Consider the following 23424-nt stretch of genomic DNA (forward strand, 5'->3'; position numbering starts at 1 on the left):
TGAGACATGAGTAAACATATATATGTCTATGTGCATTAGAAAAAAATCTATGTCCACCTACTAGACTTTGGGCAAATATAAGTGATATTAAAAACAAATATAGATGATACATAGATATCATGAATTTGATATATAAATAACTGAAACTTCAGAAGCAGTGCTTTGAACAGTATGTTTATACCTTCTTATCACATATAGTCTGTCTGTTGACTCTATGAAAGTGACTGAATTCTCAGCATACCCAAATGTATACACACACGAGTTGTTTTAGGAGGTTGTATATATTTCAACAATGCTGCCATTGTTCTAAATGTGTTTAAAAGTTGTCTTTTGGCCTTAATTGACTTCCAGCAGCACTGGAAAGGAGTGATAATGAAATGAAATTCCGTAAGTATAAATATCAAAAAGGGTGGCGGATGGGTTAGATGGGTGATGGGTATTAAGGAGGGCAATTGTTAGGATGGGCACTGGGTGTTGTAAGTTAGGAATCACTGAATTCTACTCCAGAAACCAATACTGCACTGTATGTTAACGACCTAAAATTTTAATTTAAAAAAATTTTTTAAAAATAATAAAAGGGTAAAAAAAATAAAAAAATACATGGGTCCCAAAAACAGCCGGTGTGGGCAAAAGACTGATCTGAAGTTGAGGCTATACCGTGGCTGCCAGGAAAGCTGATGCAATCCTGGGTTACATAATTGAAGTTACAGTGTCCAGAACAAGGGAGGTGGTTGTCCGGCTTTACTCCAGGCTGGTCAGAGTATTCCTCGGTCATGTTGTAAGGAGCAAACATTCTCAGCAGCCATGGAATCGGGCCTGTAAGAGAATTGGAGCATCATTTATGCCTGCTCGGGACACAACAAGGACTCTAGAAGTATAAAAGCAGCTACAGTTTCTCAACAGCAACACTTAATGGTCTTGCTGTCAAGAAAAGTTATTCATTGCTGCTCTTGTGCCCTCTTCCATGGTGCCGCTGTCCCTGCTTCCGCTGAGGCAGTACAGTGTAGTATTTAAAAGCATAGGCTCTTGAGTTTGCCCACCTCAGTGGAGTTCCTGGCTCCTGCACGTGCTGTTTAACCTCTGCATTCCTCCATCTCCTTACTTACAAAGTAGAAACAAAAATAAAACCCTCCTCTTAGGGTTATTGCAAGAACTAAGTAAAGGGGTGCCTGGGTGGCTCAGTCGGTTAGGCGGCTGCCTTCGGCTCGGGTCATGATCCTGGGGTCTTGGGATCGAGCCCCACGCCTGGCTCCCTGCTCAGTGGAGAGCCTGCTTCTCCCTCTCCATCTGCCTGTGTGCCTACTTGTGCTCTCTCTCTATCTCTGTCAAATAATAAAAAAAAAAATCTTTAAAAAAAAAAAGAACTAAGTAAATTAATCCATGTAAAATTACTTAGTTCCTGGCACACAGTAAGTGCCTAATAAATGTTACCTTGTTTTAGTATTACTAGTCCTGACACTACTTAGCTATTCTGTCCCTTGTGCACTAGATCCCATATCCTTTTGTGCTTTGTTTTTTTCAAAGACCTGTTCCTGTAATTGTCTTCTTTCTCCAGTATCAAAACCTTTTCTCTCTGAGTCATTCCTACTGGCATATAAATTTGCTGTAATGTCCCTTCTCTCTTAAAAAAAATCAAATAACTTTCTTTGACCACACAAGTCTGTACACAAAGTTTCCACTTCCTCTCCTTCCATTCTTTACTGAACCCATTCCAATCAGGCTTTCATGAAACCACTCCCCCGAAATATCTCTTGTCAAAATTACCAGGGGCCTCCACATGACTTTATGCAAAGGTCAATTCTCAGACCTATCCTACTTGGCTTATGAGTACTATTTGACATACTCGATCACTCCCTCTTTGAAAGACTCTCTTCTCTTAGCTTTCAGGACCCCACGCTTAGCTCTCCTGCTCTGCTGGGCACTTTTTTTTATTCTCATCTTCTTGACCTAACACCGGAGAGCCGTAGAGGTCAATCATCAGATCTCTTCTCTTTCGCAATTTATTTCCTAGGTAATCTCATCCATGACATTGCATCATATGCTACCTCTATGTTGAAGATGTCCATATGTATGCCTCTAGTCATAACTTCTCCCCTAAGTCCAGGTTCCTATTACCCTTAATAGACATCCATCTCAAACATAAAATGTCTGAAGTCAAATTTTGATTTCACCCTTCCTGACCCCAACTTCTGCCCCCAATATGCTTTCCTGATTCTTGATCATCTTAGCAAATGAGAGTCTCCATTCTTCCAGCTGCTTAAGCCAAAATACCTTCGAGTTAATTTTTATTTGACCCAGATCCAATCCTTTACCAAATACTGTTATGCCAACCTTTGAAATATATTCAACCTTATAAAAACATCCACTTCTTGACACCTCTGTTGCTCAAAGCATTTATTAACTAGATTGTCACACTTTCCCACAAGCATAAGTCGTGCTTCCATCATTGTCTTATACTTGATTCCTCACCTACCAGCCAGAATTAAACGTGAGTCATATTATACCTCTGCCCAAAACTCTCCAGCCACTCCCCATCTTTATTTTCTTACAGTGCTTGTAAGGCTCTGTGTGATCTGACCCCGGCTATGTGACCTAGCCCCCTCTTCCTTTCTCTGCTTTAGTCACACGAATGTCCTCTCTCTTCCTCACACTGCATATTCCTGCCTTGGATATTTGCCCTCTGCCATCACCGCTGCCCAGAGTGCCTTCTCTCACGCATCTACATCTCACTCTCACTTTATCAGGTGTTTGCTCAAACGTAGCCTTATCGGGCAGATCTTTCTTGATCACCCTATATAAAACAAAACTACACACATTCCGTCTCTGTCTTACCCTGCTCTTTCTTCTAGCACAAAGTACTTGGTTTTGTTCATTGCTGTGGTCCCAGTGCCTAGCCGAGTACCTAGCCCACTGACTGGGTAAATCGGAATACATCGGGCAAATCACAATAAATACCGCTGCCCCTCGGCATTCGTTTACTGAATTCTAGGTTTTTCTTGATTTCTGTAACACTCTTATCTGGATCTCTAAATGTCCTGTAGATTCCCTGCGAGGATCTTAATAGGTTGTTCTTTACCATTCAATATGAAGCAGCCCTGTTGGGAGAGCTCTTAAGTCTTGAAAGCATCTGGCCATTTGTTTTTAGATTTTATTTATTTATTTGTTTATTTATTTATTTATTTATTTTAAAGATTTTATTTATTTATTTGAGAGAGAGAGAATGAGAGAGAGCACATGAGAGGGGGGAGGGTCAGAGGGAGAAGCAGACTCCCTGCCGAGCAGGGAGCCCGATGCGGGACCCGATCCCGGGACTCCAGGATCATGACCTGAGCCGAAGGCAGTCGCTTAACCAACTGAGCCACCCAGGCGCCCTTTAGATTTTATTTTTAAGGAATGCTCTCCACCCAACATGGGGCTGGAACTCACAACTCTGAGATCAAGAGTTGCATGCTCCATGAACCAGCCAGGCGCCCTGGGCCATAATTTATTATTGCATGCTCTGATCCTGTGTTCCCTAACAGATTCCACTTTTACCTGTTCCCAGTTTCAGGCAACCTTGCTTTGCCTAATAGCTCGTTTCCTTACAATGCACCACAAGAGGGCGGCCTTTCATCATATTCTACTTGAATTATGAGGACAGTGAGCCGCACTTCAATAATTGAAATTGGAAGTATGTCAGAATTGTTCAGAGTTAACGAAACTCTAGGATTACGATTTCATCCCCCAAATTGTGGGACCAAATCGCATCCAAAAGGAAGTCATCAGTTTAACCTATGGTAGAGAAGAAAACCTTCCAGGGTGTTATACAGCTCAGAAATAAAATACTATTTGTAGAAGGCTGTTGTTAAGTATTGGGAGTAACTATTTCTTGAAATCATTCATTGCAGCAGATGTGTACAGATGTGTTGGCTTATTTCTGCAGACATTAAATTAGAAGACTGAGATAAAGAAGAGACTTTTATTATCTTCACTTGAAGGTATCTGCAGGTATTGTATACAAACAACAAAAGTTGAAGAGTAACACATTAGGCATATTATTAGTCACTGTGCAGTAATTAAAGCCAGTATCATAAACAAGCACAGATTAGTAACTACCAAACAAGTCCCTTGGGTCAGAGAGATTCAGTCATTTCTTTCTCTGAGCAATTCCCTTCTGCTATAAGCCACAGAGAGGTAATTAAAAGAAAAATGTATCATTGAAGAGTTGGATGCTGTCTCGCCAGATTTAGCCCTAAAAATTTGTCCCTAACAAGAGGAATTAAATTGTGTAGAGGACCTTAAAGATTATTGTCTGGCATGTTTCTACTTCTTTCCCTGCTTTATATCCTAAGTGGCCTCTTGAGCCTAATCAGATTTTGCCATGATAGCAATCATAAGAATCAGTTATAATTAATAAAACTATCCAAAAATATATGAACAGAGTCTATTCTGTCTCCTAGTCATTCCTTGTGGAAAAAGAAAAACACACATCTTAAAAAAACACAAATCTTAAAGACTAAAGCAAGTCAAGGAAGTCTGAAAAAGAAATCTCAATTTGGCTACATTTTAGAAGGAAACCTAGTCTTGTGAGTCTCATTTTCTGGCTTTGATCTGGTTGTCAGTTGGGATGGACTTGCCCAGATGATGGCCCACAGAAAGGCCAAATTTCTTGTTTTCCCACTCATTCTGCACTTCCTTTTTCATTAAGAATCCTGCCTGGAAGCTTAAGTCAAAGAGGCTACTTGGAGCAAAATACAGTGGAGTCTCATCCCAGATATTCTCCAGGCGTTTCTTCCATCCTTCCAAGATCTGAATTCGGGCCTCCATAGGAGTGTGCCCAATGCTATATGTCAGTTGAGGTTCCAAGACTTGGAAGCCACAGAAATGCAGAGTGCCACTCTGGGGATACACAAAAGCACAGAGATGAGTCACAGAACAAACCCTACACAGCTTGTACCATATACAAACAGCCAAAGTTAATCTAGGTTTTCTAAAAAGACACTCCGATATGGGGGGGCCTGAGGCCTCCCGCCGGAGAATCAATTCATAGCTATTTTCTCTCACCTGCTCTCTATTCGTAGCTGTTACCTATTTTAGCCTATTCAGCTGAGCTCTTTTTTAAATGAATAAAACCTTGAAACCCTGCCAGCCTTGGGATCCTCTGCCAAAAATGCCGGAAGCTCTATTACATAAGGGAGTTTCAGCCTCTTGGCAGCTGACTCTTGCCAAGGCATGCGGATGTGCCTTTCTCTGCTCTCCGTTTAACCAGAGGAGTCTCAAGAAATGATTCTTATAATTTATTCTCCAGTATTAGTTGTCCACTCTTAAAGGTGGCCACCTCATTTGCTTTTCTCTCCAACCCTCTACCTTAGAAGAGATTATCTTAATAGTCCAGTGGCCAGCTCCCAAATAGCCTCCCTCAGACACTTCACTCTCGTTAGCTGGACTAAATCATTTCTTACGATTTTCTAATCGTTTGTGAGGCCGTAGCAGCAACTTGGAGAAGGAACTCCAGGAAGCTTGGAGAGAGGTATCAGTCATCTGAAGAGGAGCGGGGCACATGGCTATACAAATCTAGGGGTTACCTGCGCTAGCCCTTGGTTAGGAGGCGGCCAGGTTTGCACGTGGGCATACTCGGGTCATCCTTGCAGTGCAGGCGCCAGGGAAGACAAGCCCTAAAAGGGAGCTCCCTGGAGTTCGGAATTATTACGTGGCTCTCATCCTCACACCCCAGGTCTGTTTACAACTGCGATCTTGAGGATCTGGACCCCACAGAAAGCTCCTTTGATTAACCGCCCCCTCCCCGAAGAGTCATTGAAAAAAAGTAACCTGAATTGGCCAGAGAACGATATTCATGTCTCCGTGGATACCCTGCAGGGAATACATGGAGCCACTGCCACCAGTGGTGACGGAAAGCACGGTCTTCTTCTTCTGTAAAAGGCAAGTCGTCGTCACCCTCCACCTCTCCGCGGTGATGGCAAGTTAACCAAACAGCCCCAGGGAAAAGCACACACAAGCGCGCCCACCTGCCGCTGACGTCACTTCCGGCTCGGGCCCCCCTAAGCCGCTCAGTGGGACTCCGGAAGTCACACCCAGGGCGACTGGGCACCGCTGGTGGCAAACCAGGGGACTACAAGACCGGTGTGCGACCGCTGCTGCCTAAGTGGGGCTCTGTCGCTTCTACCCGTCTCCCCACAGGGCTACGCGCGTATCCAGGAGGCCTCAAAATGTTTCTTGTGGAGGAGGTGGGTCTCTAAAAAACTAAGATAGATTTTCTTTTTTTTTAAATTTTTATTATGGAAAATGTCAAACATACATAGAGAAAATAGTATAATATAGACGCTTCCACCACTACCCCACCCCCCCCAGCTTCAACGCTCAGTATTCGCTTTAGCTCCTACCCTTGCCCCTTAGGTTCCTGGGCTATTTTAAAGCAAGTCCTAAAGTCATTTCTAAATATCTACTAAAACCTTTATTATCCATCTCTCCCAGGAGCCTGACCTGAGTATCTAATTGTCTTCAAAACTCTGCCTCAGGACAGAATCTACCCAGAATCTAGCTGATAGGGAAAAAGCAGAACCATCCACCTACCTGGAAAGGTCCCTTGTCATACATGGCAGCATACGAATAAGCAAACTCCCCTATGAGCACTCGCTCGAACCAGCCTTTCAGGATGGCAGGGACTCCAAACCACTGCAGCGGGAACTGTGGGACAGAGGAACAGAGAGGTCAGATCAGGAGCACCGCCAGCTCAGAGGGTGGCTCAGGTGCTTAGCAGCTGCCTGGGACGTCACAGAAGGGCAGACCTTTCTTGGGGCCCTTGTCATTTCTCCTGGAGGAGTTAGCACATTAAAATTATTGTCCTTGGTCAGTCAACTTGACACTCCTGTTTCTGCCTAAAGAAACTGCTACCGGTAGGTCTGAAGAGAGCCACATGCAATTAAGATTTGTTTCTGTGAGGGGCGCCTGGGTGGCTCAGTTGGTTAAGCATCCAACCCTTGATTTCAGCTCAGGTCATGATCTCAGGGTCGTGAGATCAAACCCTGCATCGGGCTCCACCCTCAGCAGGGCATCAGCTTGAGATTCTCTCCCTCTCCGCTTGCCCCTCCCCCCCAACTCTCTCTCTCAGATAAACAAATCTTTAAAAACAATAAAAGGTTTGTTTCTTTGAAATCACATTTAGCGGCAAAGTGTAAACAGCAAGGATTGCAAAGTTTGTTTCAATGTGTGATGCCTAAATCAGTATTTTCTGAAGAGCTCACTTCAGTAGGAGTGGTATCAACAAATGAAACAGGGACCTTGTGTTCACGGATGTAAAATCCTATCATTTAGAATAAACAGCGCATTAGGATGAACTCATGCGGGCAAACAAATGGCCCGTGTGACTAAGGTTTATCAGGGAATTCCCATGAGAAAGTCTCGTGGGGTCTCTTGTCCTGATAAAAGCAGAACAGGGACTACACTAGTATTTCTTCTTCTCCCTGACTTTGGATTTAAAGACAATGACAAATGGAATACGCCCACATGAGAAAAATTAGGACAGAGAAGGAATTTGGACGACTTGATATCTTTCTCTGATATTTGAATGGTTATTGACCTATAAGAGAGGGGAAAAGGGGCAGGGTTTTCGAACAGAAGGAACACGAGCTTGAAAACAAGATTGTCTTCTCACCCTGATTCTGCCATTGACGTGATGCAAGACCTCTGCCCCATAAGCCCCTTACTTTCCCTAAGTCTCATGTGCCTTAGCTGTGGAAAGGGGGGCTTGAGTAATCTCTAGAGGCTTCTTATCTTTATGACCCTGCAACTGTGAGGGGCCAGACCGCAGCTTTTAAGAGAAATGTGTAGGTTGTTTAGACAAGTAGATTTGGTCCCTGTGAGGGTCCTGCAGTCAGAGCTGAAAATAGGATTGCTCGGCTTGCAGGATATTAAGAGTTTATTCTTCCTCTGGTTGTTCTTGGAGAAGTGAGGGAAGTAAGCAGGGGGCTAGCCCACATGGCACCTCGGTATGAATCAAAATGCTCCTCCTCAGGACACTTAATTTGCATGTTGAAAGACTATCATGGGGCGCCTGGGTGGCTCAGTCGTTAAGCGTCTGCCTTCGGCTCAGGTCATGGTCCCAGGGTCCTGGGATCGAGCCCCACATCGGGATCCAGCCCCACATCGGGATCCCTGCTCAGCTGGAAGCATGCTTCTCCCTCTTCCACTCCCCCTGCTTGTGTTCCCTCTCTCGCTGTGTCTCTATCAAAATAAATTCTTTAAAAAAAAAAGAAAGAAAAAGAAAGACTATCATACATAGTACACTGATTCTTCTATAGTAAGACTTTTCCTGTCATCCTTTGGTAACATGTTATAGTAAGTCTACAAATCTGCAGTGTATACATTGCCCTTTGATGTTGCTATTTCACAGTGCACAACCTGCACAGCTGTACTGATAGTAAATTAAACTTAGGCATCGGATAGACGCTAAATTAAAAGACCACCAGGGTCTGTTCCAATTCTAAAATATGAGATTCAGACTTGAAAGCTGCTCCTGCCGCTGCCTTGGCTGCACGAGGATAAACCGCAGCAGAAAACGTGCTCCAAGAAGGCGTCCTATGGGGCGCTGGCTAATGGCTTGTGGCTTTGATCTGCAGCAGCAGGCCTGAGGGTCGAATAAAAACCCTAAAAGTTTAGATTCTTTGCAGCTGATTGAATAATTGCAAAAACCACAGCTGGCGTCACCCTCCTTGTGCAGTTTCCAGGGTCCTAGACATCCCACGTTCAGTATCAAAAAGCTGGTGAGAACCGGGAGAAGCAAAGTCACTGAGTCCAGTCTGGCATTTTCGGGAAAGAGGCCTGGCCAGAAGCATATGCACGTCCAGGACTGCCTGCCTAGCGGGGACACAGCTTCCAGGAGAAGAAAGGCCCCGCTCTGCGGCCGGAACACATTAAGCAGGGCCGCGGGCCCTTCAGCTGGGCGGCTCTAACTGCAGAGGTCAGGCTCCCACGCTTCACTCCACAGACCAGTCGGGGTGCTGAGGCAGAGAAGGGGGGCTAACAGTAAACTATGAGAGATCCCACAAGGGATCACTCACGGAAGAAAAGCGCCAGGCTCACGTGTCGTCTTTGTAGTCCCCTATTTTCAAAGAGTAGTACGGCCAGGGGCACCGGGTCTATAAATCTGAGTAAGGGCGCACCTTTGAAGTCATCACCCTTCTTTACAGAGAATGCGCTCGAGTGGGTAACTGACTTTTCTAAGATCACATAGCTGATTAAGGGACCGGGCTCGGGCAGTGAGAACTCAAGGGTCCTGACACCCCTTCTGATGTCCGACCACACCTGAAAAATCACAAGGTCTGCGGCTTCTAGCTTCTTTTGTTCAGCCACAATATCCGGGCTCAGACGGCCTTCTTTATAAGCTAGCATAGCCTCCACGGAATACTGGAAGGTCCCAGGGTCCTTCAGTGGGCCTGCCGAGAGGAAAAGGACAGGTTGAAGCCGGAGGGGCCAAGGATGCGCCAGAGAACCCACTGGTGAGACATGCCACAGAGACCTCATTAAGGAGGGGAGCTGCTCCTACCTGTGATGTCCTTTCTGGAGATGACAGGATTGAAGTTCATGGCGTAGAGGTCCGACACGGTGACCTCCCATCCTTTCCCCTTCAAGGCCTCTACCGCTGCCTCCTTCATGGCATAGTTGAAGGATGTCTTCTCTGGGTGGGCCAGGACGATCAGTACTCTTCTAGCTACTCAGGCACACACAAGGCAGACGGAGAAAAGCAGTTACCACGCAGCAAAGCTTCAGCTCCAGGGCGGCCAAGCCAGGATCCACAATGCAAGAGTCGACTTCAGGGGCGCCTGGCTGGCTCAGCTGGAAAAGCATGCGACTCTCAATTTCGGGGTTGTGAGTTCAAGCCTCACGGTGGGCATAGAGATTACTAAATAAATAAATAAACTTAAAAAAAAAAGGGAGAGTCGACTTTGTTAGGCATTGGGGGATGTGCTCCCCCCACTGAGGCCAGAAACATATTTTCTCCTTAAAAGTACCCACAAATAAAGGAGGCATCCTAACTAATTTTGTTGGCATATTTAATTGGCCATCTGCATGAAGATGGAATTATCCCCTTAGACAACTAATACAAGGTGTTAGGAGTCAGGACAGTGGTTCCCCTTGTCAAGGGGTACTGACTGGAAGGGCAGAGAAGGGGCTTTGGGGGTACTGGCAATGTTCTGTTTCTTGATCTGGGTACTGATCACACAAGTCTGTGACAAGTCACTTTGAATTTGTGCACTTTTCGGTGCGTCTATTGTATTCAATATGTATTTTGAGTGTTTTGTTTTGTTTTTTTTCACTATCCCATAAACATACCACCTAGAGCAATAAATTCCTGGCAGAGTAAAGATCTAAAGGGAGAATTTGTATAACCTCAAGACAGAGAATACTTTTTAAGAAAGACTAGAGATTCAGAAACTATGAAGGAAAAGCTTGCCAGATAAAGCCACATAAAAATTAAAAAATTTGTGTGTACCAGAAGGCACCATAAACAAAGTCAAAAGACAATCAACAAGGAGATGATATCTGCAACTCTTACCACAAAGGGTTAAAATCCCAAAGAACGCCTAACAAACAGACCATGCAATAGAAAAACAACTCAAGGTCATGAGCGCACTAGTCACAGAGGAAGAAATGCCCCACCCGGCACATTAGGGAAGTGCCCTCAGGAAAAGCACATTTAAATGAAATATTATTATTTACCCATCAGATTAGCAAAGCAGCTCCGTTGGTGGAGGGTGACTCTTGATCTTGATGTTGCGATTTCAGGCCCCACATTGGATGTAGAGATTACTTATAAATAAAATCTTAAAAAAAAAAAAGGATTGGCAAAACAATTTAAGACAAGCAACACTGAGGGCTATGAAGATTTCAGGAAGACTGGCACCTTGCCAGTGGGACTATGACCTTCCTCCACCTTTAGGGAAAGTAAACAGGCTGAATCTCTTTAAATTTTAAAGACACATAAATCTTAGGGGCGCCTGAGTGGCTCAATTGGTTAAGCACCTGACTTGATCTCAGCTCAAGTCACGATCTCAGGGGTTGCCTGAGATCGAGCCCTGTGTCGGGCATGGAGTCTGCTTAGGATTCTCTCTCTCCCTCTCCACCCTCCCTCCCTGATCATTCTCTCTCTCAAAAAACAAAAACAAAAACAAAATCCCACACATAAATCTTTGATCTAGCTCTCCAACTTTGGGGAATCTGTTCTATAGACTAAAAGCATGGGGACATAAGGATACATGAACAAGGATCATCCTTGCATCCTGTATTACTCTTTTCACTGGCAAAAATGGGATACAACCTGACTATTTATGGGGAGTATCTGAATAAATTATGGTACATACATACATACTACAGACTAGTATGTTGTTAACAAGAAAGAGTTAACTATATATAGTCACCCAGAAAAAAGATATCCGTGATACATTGTTAGCTGATAAAATGAAGTAAATGTGAACCCGTTTTTATAAAAGACAGAGTGGGGTGTCTGGCTGGCTCAGCTGGAGCGTGCAGCTCTAGATCTTGGAGTCGTGAGTTCGAGCCCCACACTGGGTATAGACATTACTTTAAAAAAAAAAGACAAAGAAACTACATGTATGTGTACATAGATTTGCAGTATATAGGTATGAGGGAAAAATAGTTTTCTTAGCTAAGTAAGAGATGGCAAGGAGGTAGAGACTGAGGGGAAGGATTTACTTTTTTTCCTTGGACCTTTTTTGAACCTGTATTAAAAAAGTTGTTAGAACAAGCATGTTATACTCTTAGAAGAACAGCATTTATTTTTTTTTTTAGTTCTATTTTTTTTAAAGATTTTATTTATTTAAGAGAGAGAGAGCGTGAGCATGAAGGGGGCACAGAGGGAGCGGGAGAAGCAGACTCCCCGCTGAAGAGAGAGCCCGATATGGGGCTCGATCCCAGGACCCCAGGATCATGACCTGAGCCAAAGGCTGATGCCCAACCGTCTGAGCCACCCAGGTACCCCAAAGTTCTATTTATTTTAAAGTAATCTCTATACCCAACGTGGGGCTCGAACTCACGACCCTGAGACCCAGAATCCCGTGCTCCTCCAACTGAGCCAGCGAGGTGCCCTTTTTCTTCTTTATTTTAACTGAAGTATATTTGACACACAATGTTACTTTAGTTTCAGGTGAACACCATAGTGATTCCACACGTCTGTACATTAGGTCACGCTCACCCCAAGTGTAGCTACCACCTGCCATACCACACAACACCATTACAACACTGTTGATCATGTTCCCTGTGCTGTACGTTTTACCCCCGTGACTTATTCCTTCCATAACTGGAAGCCCATATCTCCCACTCCCCTTCAACCACTTTGCCCCTTTGCCCATACCACTCCCCTCTGGCAAAGTCGCTTTGTTTTTTTGTATTTATGGGTCTGTGTCTTTTTGTTTGTTCATTGTTTGGGTTTTTAGATTCTACATTATAAGTGAAATACTATTTGCCTTTCTCTGCCAGAATAGCATTAATGGGTGCTTACTCTGTGCTAGGCACTGCTCAGAGTACTTTGCATTCTTTTGCAGTTGTCATGGCAACGCTGAGATGGATACATTGAGTATCCCCATATTATGGATGAGAACACTGAGGCACAGAAAAGTTAAGCTAGTTTGGGCGCCTGGGTGGCTCAGTTGGTTAAGCGACTGCCTTCGGCTCGGGTCATGATCCTGGAGTCCCAGGATCGAGTCCCGCATTGGGCTCCCTGCTCGGCAGGGAGTCTGCTTCTCCCTCTGACCCTTCCCCCCTCTCGTGCTCTCTCTCCCATTCTCTCTCTCAAATGAATAAATAAAATCTTTTAAAAAAAAATTAAATAAAAAAAAAGTTAAGCAAGTTACCCAAGTTTACATAGTAAGTGGTGAAACTGGAATAATTTTAAAATATATAGAAAAAGGGGCGCCTGGCTGGCTCAGTCAGAGGAGTGTGGGGCTTCGTGATCTCATAGCTGTGAGTTCAAGTCCCACACTGGGTGTAGAGAGTACTAAAAAAAAATAAAATAGGGCGGCTGGGTGGCTCAGTTGGTTAAGCGACTGCCTTCGGCTCAGGTCATGATCCTGGAGTCCCGGGATCGAGTCCCACGTTTGGCTCCCTGCTCAGCAGGGAGTCTGCTTCTCCCTGTGACCCTCCCCCCTCTCATGCTTTCTCTCTCTCATTCTCTCTCTTTCAAATAAATAAATAAAATCTTTAAAAAAATAAAATAAATAAAATATACATATAGAGAGAGAGAGAGAGATAAATCCACACAACCATGTGCAGGCAGCGGGGGGGAGGGACCAGAGAATGGCAGAGAGTGGCGTATCCCACCACCCCTGCTCCTAGTAACTGGCATCACTACGTCGTTTCTTACTACTCCTAACAGTTGTGTCCACGGGTGGAGCTCCAGTGGGAGCAGCTGCTTCAGGTTAAATTCAACCAGGTGTTGGCTTCCCGTCCCAGCCTGCCCGAGAGGAGCGTTGCCGAACTTGCACGAGGCGCTTCAGGCTCTGTAAACTCAGAGGCGGTGGAATGTAAGTTTGATAAGGGATTTAAATGCTATGAAAGTGATTTATCTGCTTTGGACAGCCAGGGAAAAGGGAAAGGAGCTCCTGAAGCTGCCTCAACAAATTCCTACCCCCGTTTTTCTTTTTATCAACTCCAGGACTTCCCACTCTCAGGAGAAATGTGAGTATATTAAGTTCTGATGAGCATTTTCTCTGTGACTTACCTTTGCATTAGTTATCTCAATGTTTACTGAATACTGCTTTGTCAGTTTTTATTCTCTTGGCTTCCTACCTATATATAGATATACAGGTTTTTTGTTTTTTTGTTTTTTTCTTATCAGTGTTAACAAGCATTTCCTAAGTAGTAAAATATAAAGGCACTTCACCTAAAATGAGAAAATCAGGATATCTGTCCCTTGCTTTCAAGGAGCTCATCAGCTCCTAGCTAGAGGATGCATGATGCCCTCAAACGTAAGCCATGTGAGCCAAGACACAAACAGGAAGGACGTCTTTGCAAGAAATATAACTAACAAAGTTCAGTATCTGGAATATATTGATTCCTGGAAACAAGGCAGTAGGAAAATGGTCAAGGGTTGTGCACACACAACAGAACATTCATTTGCAGTCAACAGAGCAGGCTTGCTGCTTTGCCCAAGGGAAGGGGTAAAGGGGAGATTCACTACCCAACACACCACCAAGTCACTCGTCGCCAGGTCCTTCTTCATGGACAAACCCGCAGTCCTTGGACTTGAAGGGTTCAGTGGCCCTTCCTGACATTTAATTAGCTACACGGCAAGTTTGATTTTCTCAGGATTTACCCTGAGAAAGGCAGTAAGACACGCACACAAAAAACTAACAGCGTTAGCCTGACAGGGGAGGCAGGGGACAAAATTCCTGAGGAAAACCGTCCACTTCAGGGCTGGCCGATGAGGAACAGCTTCAGGAGGCGCTGCCACTGAAGAAGAGGTTTGAAAGTCCAATGGGGTTATCATCAGTCCTTCTAATTTAACATTCATTTCTGCTTGCCAGGCACATCACTGACCTCACAGAAGCCCCTGTATGTCCCACAGCTGAGCCTGCCCTTGATAATGCAGCTCTCTTCAGATTTCAGTCCACCCCTACGTGAAATATGCTCCCTGTTCATCCGCCCTTCTCTGTGTCCTGAAATCTGGTGTATCCACACCCAGCCAACTTCTTCTCTCCCTGTGCACTGCTCATGTTCTCACTAACCCATCCTCTGAGCCTCTCCATTGGGCTTGAGTGAGCACCTCCTACCCACCAGGCACTGCTCTAGACATTTGGGATACACCAGGGTGCAAAAACACACAATTTTTTTTTTTCCATAGACATACATTCTGGTGACCAAAGCATCCCGACTGTTTTGGGGGACCTGACCTCTGTCCTTATCTAAGGCTCCAATGTTCCTGTGATTCTCTGCCTTCAAACTCAGGCCAATCTGAAACCAAGTTTTCACGAATATTCCAGACTGCACAGTACTCTGTCAAGCAGCAGTTTCATTTAAGACCAACATAGAACTTAATGACACGGGGACGTCTGGGTGGCTCAGTTGGTTAAGCGTCTGCCTTTGGCTCAGGTCATGATCCCGGGGTCTTGGGATCGAGCCCCACGTCTGGGCTCCTTGCTCAGCGGGGAGGCTGCTTCTCCCTCTGCCGCTCCCCCTGCTTGTGCTCACTGTCTCTCTCTGTCAAAATAAATAATTAAAACCTTTAAAAATTTTTTTAAAAAAGAATTTAATGACAGAAAAAGATAAAGCTGGCAGAGAGAGAAAGGGGTCATGGCACCTTGTTTTAATGTAAAGCACATCTAGATGTCTTTACCAGTAACAGATATATTACCCATGTGATCGTTCTGGCAGGAAGAATAAGCAGTCAAGGAAAACCTATCACAAATAGAATAAGGGCAGGCCCTCCTATCACTTTCGTGCATTCTGTTTCTACTAGTGCATTCACATTCTGCTAGTGAGAGGCACCTTGTGGTTGCAAACAAATGCTTTGGATGCAGAGAATATTCTGTAAGATTGGAAAATCAGGAACTAGCTCTTGCCCTCTACTAGAGGAATGCCAGTGCCCTCAGGACAGCTAAGAATGAAGCAGAGAGAACCCGCCCCTAAGATGCAGGCGGGAAGCCTGGTCAGCTGCCCTGCGGTCTCTCCCAGATGCTTCTCCTCTAGGTTTCTAGAAACTCTGGGTGGGCTGCAGCCCGTTTCACAGAGATTCTAACTCTAGTTTGTCAACTGCAACAGCAGCTCATTCCTCCCTTAACTTTTGGCAAGATGAGATTGTCTGCATGTGTGTTTTCAGAAAACAGAACTAGGTTCAGAGGGAAGGAAATTGAAAGAAGGTAGAATTCTGTCCCAGTTGAGGAAATGGCTTTATAAATGGTAGCACTGTCCCATCTGGGAATGAGGCTCTCTGGGAAAGAGCTCCCTGCGCCTGCAGGCCTTGCAGCTGGGGTGTCTTAGAGGCCATGCGTGCATCAGATAAACTTGTGACCCCTCAGGTGCCCTGGGGTGGATGGTGGAGAGGGGAGGCTCTGTCACTCCAAGTGGAACAGGGATCGGGTTTGCCCGATCCAAGGGTCACAGTCAAAACTGTCTCCTGGCCAGGCAGCCTGGGGCTGGTCTCTGTCAAACTAAAGGGAACAACTTCCCCAGCTCCAGTCATCACCGGATCTTTTAATTTCCCTCCAAAAGCAGATAATTCACCTTTTTAAACGAAATCACCTATCTTTATTGTAAATACTAGCAACTTATACCAAAATGTTTTAAATTCTATAAGGCCAAAGAAGTTGTGCCAGTGGGCCAGATCTGGCCTTGGACGACCGGTTTCCGACCTATTTTGGAGGCAGTTTTTTTTGCTACCGAGGTCAAGTCTCGTTCAAACCCCGACCCCGGTTCGTGGGGCTGGGATAGAAACAGGAGCTCTCCTTCCCGCAGTGTCTGGTCAAGGGCTCCTCCCGGGATCCTAATGCCTTTGCTTTTTCTGTTTCGAGTCACGGAGAAAAACTGAGAGCTAAGCCCCCCCGGGGCTCCCGCAGACAAACGAGGGCTGGGGGCGCCTCTGCTGGGGGGCTGCGGGGGTTCCTGCTCTGGAGCGCGGCGGCACGGCACTCACCAGCCAGGCCTCCGGCGGTGCGTTGATTGGCTGTGCTGCTGGTTGTCAGGGCGACCCTGGCCGAGGCAGAGTCCTCGCGGGGGTGGGGGACACGGCCGTCGGGCAGAGGCTGGGGTCCGGCGTGCCGCCTGCAGAGCGCCCGCCACTTTATAGCTCCCCGAGCCCGGCCCCCTGGAGCGGGGGCCCGCCGGGGCGGAGCCGGCCGCTGGGACCCTGGGGCGCAGGGCGGGGCGCGCCGGGGCTGCGGTTCTGGGAGGGAAGCGGAGTCTGGGAGCTGGAGTAGGGACCCCCGACGTGGAAGAAGGGGGCCCTGAGGACGCAGGGGGCGGGGGAGGCGGGCGCGGCTAAAGGGTATGGGTGCGGGTGGGAGGCATGCCCATCTGGACTCTGTCCAGAAACCACCTGGGGCCAGCAGGGGGAAATTTCCGGGGGAGTCCCGGCGCACCCTGGCGCCTCTCCCAGCCTCGGGACAGCGCCTTCGCACGGAATGGGGCAGACCCGGAGGAGGGTGTACAGGGTTGTGGTCCTTAAGCCTCAGATTTGCTGAGTCACTGTGACTCGGAGGTAGCCGGCCTGTTCCAGGGAAAGGGAATTCGTTTCTTCCTTGGCAAGGTTCAGATTCGGCCCTCGGGGGTCCCGTAGGATGCCTTTCCCTTGGTGCCGGGAATCGAATTGGTTTTGTCCCCCAGGAGCTAGTCCAACCCGGGGGCAACTGAACAGAGCAAAGGGAAAAGTTCTAAATCTCTACCAAGTGAAAGTTGAAGTCTTCATCCTACAGGTTTAATTGTGCTTGTTTTAGTGTGCTTTGCAGATTCTGCATTTTTTTTAAACTATAAATTGAAAGTTTGTGGCATCCTCGCATTGAACAAATCTGGCACCCTTTTTCCAACAGCATTTGCTCATTTTCTGTCTGTGTCACATTTTGGTAATTCTTGGAAAATTCAAACCTTTTCATTATATTTGGTGTGGTGATCTGTGATCAGGGAGGATAACTCACTGAAAGCTCAGATGATAAGCATTTTTTAACAATGAAGTATTTTTAAATTAAGGTATGTACATTGTTAGACATAATGCTATTGCACACTTAATAGACTATGGGGTAAACATAATTTTTTTTTTAAGATTTCATTTATTTATTTGAAAGAGAGCAAGAGAGAGAGAGCACGCAAGTGGGCTAAAGGGCAGAGGGAGAAGCAGACTCCCCGCTGAGCAAGGAGCCCAGTGTGGGGATTGATCCTGGGACTCCGGGATCATTGCCTGAGCCAAAGGCAGCTGCTTAACCGACTGAGCCACCCATAAAATTTTTATATGCACGGGGAAACCAAAAAATTCATGTGACTTGCTTTGTTGCGGTTCCCTGCAACCAAACCTACAATATCTCAGAGGTACGCCTTTGCTCTCAAAGGGAAGGCAAAAGAAATAGAACTTGAAAGTTAAGAAAAAATTAGAAATGAAAACTAAGAAAATTCAGAGGGAAGGGAGATGGGAGGTGCACCTTTGCAAAATCTAAGGGTGTGCTAAAAAACGCACTAATCAAGGTAAATAACTATTTTTTAAGTCTGGTTTTTTTTTTTTAAGATTTTATTTTTTAAGTAATTTGTATACCCAACATGGGGCATGAACTCACGACCCCAAGATGAAGAGTTGAGCGTGTGCCACCGACTGGGGCAGTCAGGCACCCTGATAAATAACTCTTTAATGCAATGTTTTTTGAAAATCAATTTGCAGAAAAGAAAGTCATGATAGACAAAATATAAAAATTGTAAATAAAGATTAGTAACAGCACCAAGCCAAGCCATGTTGAGCCTAGAGAAAAATGAGGTTTCACTTAACACTGATTCATTCTTTGTTTTGGTGAAAAATAAAATTCAACTGAGTACATTTGGAGGGTCTCACTGGTTTTATTCGATGATTCATGAATCAGGCAGCATCCAGTCTAGAGGGTAGAATGGGGGTCTGAGGAGCTGTACAAAATGAAAGACTTCTATAGGCAGAAAGGAGTGGGAACAAGGAAGTTACACTTTGCAAAAAGGGGATGGGTTTGTTTGGTTTTTTTTTTTTTTGAGGTTACTTTCTTTTAGGGGATGGTGGGGTGGGGGTCTGTCAGGTAGATTACCTAAGTAGTGCTCATCAGGCCATTCCGGACTGATTTCAGATTCCAGTTCAGGGTGAGCTGATTCTGTTTGGTGACATGCGGCTAAGCGTAAGTGATATTCTAATCTTAGGGAGATCATTTGCTTGGTGGTGGATGGCCAAAAATATGCATTTAAAGATTTGAGAGAATACAGCACAATGAGGAGACTAGGGTTATTAAAAGCAAGATAATGCCCAATGTCCGGAGTGCACTTATGAGTCATGGTCCACAAGACCCAAACCAATCAGAATCAAATAGGTCAAAGTAAGACCCAATTGAAGGAGCCACTTTTTAAAGCCAGCTGGCTTACTCAGTGATCTTACGCAGCTGCCGAGTCTCAACTTGGCCAGAAGTGTGAGCCCAAGTGCAGCAAGTGGTGGTGGCCACTGAGCAAAAACCTCTTGCTCAGCTAAAAGATCATCAAGGGCTCTCCTCTTATCAGGAACAACATTGGCCAGAGATTTATTGGGCAGGTAATGCTTTAGCCGCAGATTCTGCAGTATCTTCAAGAGTTAAGGAGAAATTCCGAGCATAGCCTCCGTGGCACTTACCCTTAACCAGGACAGTACGGATCCGCCACAGGAAATGAATTTTGAATCGTGAATAACTTTTGGTAATTCCCATTTGAATCTGTGACTAGGGACTGGAAAGGGGGCAGTCAGTAAAACTGAAGGGTCTCTAGACTACACAGGTGGTTTATTCTGGTTACCCTTGCCTTGTGTCCCTTTCTTTGAACAGAGACACAGTTTCCCCTGGTTTGGGGTTGTTAACCAGAGTCCGGGAAAGAGACCCCCAGGATGGAAAATGGCTGAGTTTGTTTCATAGAAACTGAGGCATTGGGAATCAGGGAGAAGTTTGGGACAGGCAAATGATCTACCAGATCACCAGCATGGTGGCAAATCTAACAGTTACTTGGAGGTTGCATTACCACCCCCACCCCCCACCTTGCAGTGGCCTAAGCTAGGAGAACAATGGCATTGTGTTTCCAGGTCAGGGAAAGGCAAAAGATGAACAAAAGAATCCTCAAGACCTTTGTGGTGTAAGAATGAGGAAAAGGATGGTCAAGAGGGAAGGAGGAACAGAAACCATGTCAGAGCAATGTTCATTACTTCTCTTTCTCCTCAATTTGATTTTTCTTTTTTTCTTTTTCTTTTTGAGGTCTCTGACCTTTGCCTAGGGCCAGATAGCTGTCAGATGTGTGCCCCAGGTTTGACACTTTGCAATTGGGCGGCAGGGTCAGTGGTCAAGAGTACTTGGTAGGGTCCTTTCTGTGAATCTTCATTTTGCAAAAGCATCAGAGTGAAAACAGGAACTGTTTGTAAATGACAAAAGACTTTAAAATGTCCATGGTTAAAGATCTGATGAGAGTTCATTATAATAGAATTGACAAGGACATGGGGTTATTCCTGTGATACCCGATATTTTAAGATCATAACTGGAATTATGACTGATAACATTGTTCTAGGACGTAACAGATTTCTAGGAATTTCCTACAATCTCTATAACCTCTATATAAATAAGCATCTGTACAAATGCCACCTAAGAAGAATTAGCCTTGCTTCTAACTTGATAATGCTTGCCATGTAATTTAACATACCAAAGAAACCTAATTGTTTTCACGTCTTCCTAGGTGAGAGAGAAGTCCTTTAGATTTTCCAGGAAACTACTGATAAACCTCAAAGTTATTTTGAGGTCAAAATACCCCATTTAGAATTTGATTTGGAGAAAATGTCAAACAGTTTGAATATTGGATTAAATAGGATACAGATCAGGGACGTCTGGGTGGCTCAGTCAGTTAAGTTCCCGACTCTTGACTTCAGCTCAGGTCGTGATCTCAGGGTCCTGGGTTTGAGCCTCATGTCAGGCTCTGCGATGAGCATGGAGCCTGCTTGAGATTCGTTCTCTCCCTCTCCCCTGGCTTGCACTTGCTCTCTATCAAATAAATGAATGAATGAATGATAATTATGAAATAAGACAGAATTATCTACTTAACCAAAGTGACAATAGATGTTAAAGGCAAGTACAGAAGTTTAGTTGTGAAAGAAACTTAGCTCTGAGAAGACTAGGTTTTCTTAAGTAATCAAAGACCTGATAAAAACAGTGTAAAATATTTTGGTAAGACCCAAAATCTTTGCTGTCTAGGCAAATTACCTAACAGGTAAGGAAACTTTTATAATCACTTAAAAAAGCAGACCAGAAATCTAAGAAAACCTATCCTTTTCAGAGAGAGAAAACCAAATCTAATTTTGTACCAGTGTACTTCTCATATTAAAACTCATTAAAGGGGGCACCTGGGTGACTCAGTAGGTTAAGCATCTGCCTTCAGCTCAGGTCATGATCCGGGGGTCCTGGGATTGAGCCCCACGTCGGGCTCCCTGCTCACCAGGGAGCCTGCTTCTCCCTTTCCCTCTGTCTGCTTCTCCCCCTGCTTGTACTCTCTGTCAAATGAATAAATAAAATTTTTATAAATAAACTCATTAAAGGGGTCCCTGGGTGGCTCAGTCAGTTAAGCGTCTGCCTTCAGCTCAGGTTACGATCCCAGGGTCCTGGGATGGAGCCCCACATTGGGCTCCAGGCTCCGTGGGGTCTGCTGCTCCCTTTGCCCCTCCCCCTGCTCATGTGTTCTCTCTCAAATAAATAAATAAATAAATAAATCTCATTTCAAAACAAAACAAAACACCCTTAAATCCCTTCCAATCTTAGCTAGCTGGACCAAACATAGACTTCCTTTCCCATGCCTTTTTCACAAATCTTCTACAATGTTTTCTATATCCATTCAGATTTTATCCTATGTTTTATTCCCTCTTTTTCTCATTCTGGAACAACCAGTCATTTTATTTCCTTACCTAGTTTTCATACACAGTTGTTTCCTTTCACCCTTACTACTACTACTTTTTTCTTTTTTAAGTAAGCTCTGCACCCAACATGGGGCTTGAACTCATGACCCGGAGATCAAGAGTCACCTGCTTTGGCAACTGAGCCAGCCTGGTGCCCCAAGTTGTTTTTGTTTTTTTTTAATTGAGATACAATTGACATCTAACATTGTATCAGTTTATGGTGTACAATGTGTTGGTTTGATACATTTTTGTTTGGCAATATTGCTACAGTATTAGCTAATACCTTTCTCAAGTCACATATTTATCTTTTCCTTTTTGTGTTGTGAACAGTTAAGATTTAGTATCTTAGTAACTTTGAAGTTTGCAATACAGTATTGTTGACTTTAGTCACCATGTTGTCCTTAGATTTCCAGAACTTATTTATCTTCTACTTATAAGTTTGTACCCTTAAATAACATCTCCCCAACTCCCCACCCCCAACCCCTGCTAACCACCATTCTACTCTGGTTTTTACAAGTTCATTTTTTTTTAGATTCCACACAGAAGTGATATAGTATTTGTCCTTCTCTCTCGGATTTACTTTCCCTAGCATAATGCCTTCAGTGTCCGTCCAACTTGTCAAAAATGGAAGGATCTCCTTTCTCATGTCTGAATAAGAATCGGTTGTGTATGTATATCTTCTTTATCCATTCATCTGTTGACAGACGCATTGTTTCCATACCTTGGCTATTGTGAATAATGCTGCAATGAACGTGGGTGTGCAGAGATCTCTTTGAGATACTGATTTCAGTTCCTTCAGATATCTACCTGAAAGTGGGATTGCTGGATCATATGGTGGTTCAATTTTTAATTCTTTGAGGAATCACCATACTGTTTGCCATAATAGCTTTAGTAAAAGTTTCTAATTATATAAATAAATTAGAATCCTTTATTCCTAAGGAAAACTAAAAAGGAAGCAACTATGGACTGTTGGTTGTACTAGCATTCTGTGGATTGGTAGATTTATGAACACATTTTACAATTTCTAGAAGTATATTCTTCCTTACAGAAAACTTTTCAATGTGGCACAAAATGTATCTATTAATAGACCTAAATATCTTTGGTTCATCTGTAAAAGGAAGCCAAAAGTGGATAAACTTATATTCAGTAATTAATGTTTCCATATTTTACCTTATTTATTTACTTAGAGAAAAAGAGAGAGTGTGCTCACACACAGGCAGGGGGAGGGGCAGAGGAAGAAGCAGGCTCCGCATTGAGCAAGGAGCCTGATGAGGGACTCGATCCCAGGACCCTAGGATCATGACCTGAGCTGAAGGCAGACACTTACTGACTGAGCCACCCAGGCATTCCCCGAACTAGTTTTAATGATACTTTGTGGTATGGCATATTTCTAAGTAGTGTGCTGTTTTATAGTTAATGATTTTAAGACCTTATCTATTCGCTTAATATTATGAAAGATGAGGACTAGTACTTTGATACTGCCCACCATCTTTCCTTCTTCCTTTCTTCCAGTATGGCAATATAAAAATTTTTGGCTAAATCAGTATTTAGGGTTTATGCTATTATGACAATGAGCCAGATAGTGAATTATGATAATTTTCTTTCTTCAACTTCTTGTTTTCCTAGAGTTGATAATTGCCTCTTTTTCCTCATTAGTTTTCTACACAACGAACACTCTACTTGTTCCTAAACCTTCCATTGAAATTGTGAAAAACAGGAGGCTGGGCTGGCTCAGTTGGTGGAAAGTGCAACTCTTGATCTGGAGATGGTGAGTTTGAGCCCCACATTGAGTATAGAGATTACTTAAAATC

General features: G+C 44.4%; 1 protein-coding gene across 1 annotated transcript; it reads right to left on the reverse strand.

Annotated features, from left to right (window-relative positions):
- Nucleotides 1-3944: 3944 nt before the first annotated feature.
- On the reverse strand, nt 3945-16783 carry NQO1 (NAD(P)H quinone dehydrogenase 1). Its single transcript, XM_021705722.2, has 7 exons — nt 16643-16783; nt 10717-10820; nt 9542-9706; nt 9301-9431; nt 6571-6684; nt 5809-5910; nt 3945-4878 (listed from the first exon to the last, which is right to left on the reverse strand). The coding sequence occupies exons 2-7, from the start codon at nt 10718-10720 to the stop codon at nt 4573-4575; spliced, it is 822 nt and encodes a 273-aa protein (XP_021561397.1). The 5' UTR covers nt 10721-10820; nt 16643-16783; the 3' UTR covers nt 3945-4572.
- Between the last annotated feature and the right edge of the window lie 6641 nt (nt 16784-23424).

The sequence above is a fragment of the Neomonachus schauinslandi genome, chromosome 16 (genome assembly GCF_002201575.2).
Source record: "Neomonachus schauinslandi chromosome 16, ASM220157v2, whole genome shotgun sequence".
NCBI lineage: Eukaryota > Metazoa > Chordata > Mammalia > Carnivora > Phocidae > Neomonachus > Neomonachus schauinslandi.

Excerpts from the sequence above, each read along its gene's own strand:
- NQO1 (XM_021705722.2), bottom strand. Across the intron at positions 9,432-9,541 it reads CTCCAGAAAGGACATCACAG|GCCCACTGAAGGACCCTGGG; the intron begins GTAGGAGCAGCT and ends TCCTCTCGGCAG. Across the intron at positions 6,685-9,300 it reads CAGACCTTGTGATTTTTCAG|TTCCCGCTGCAGTGGTTTGG; the intron begins GTGTGGTCGGAC and ends TCTGTCCCACAG.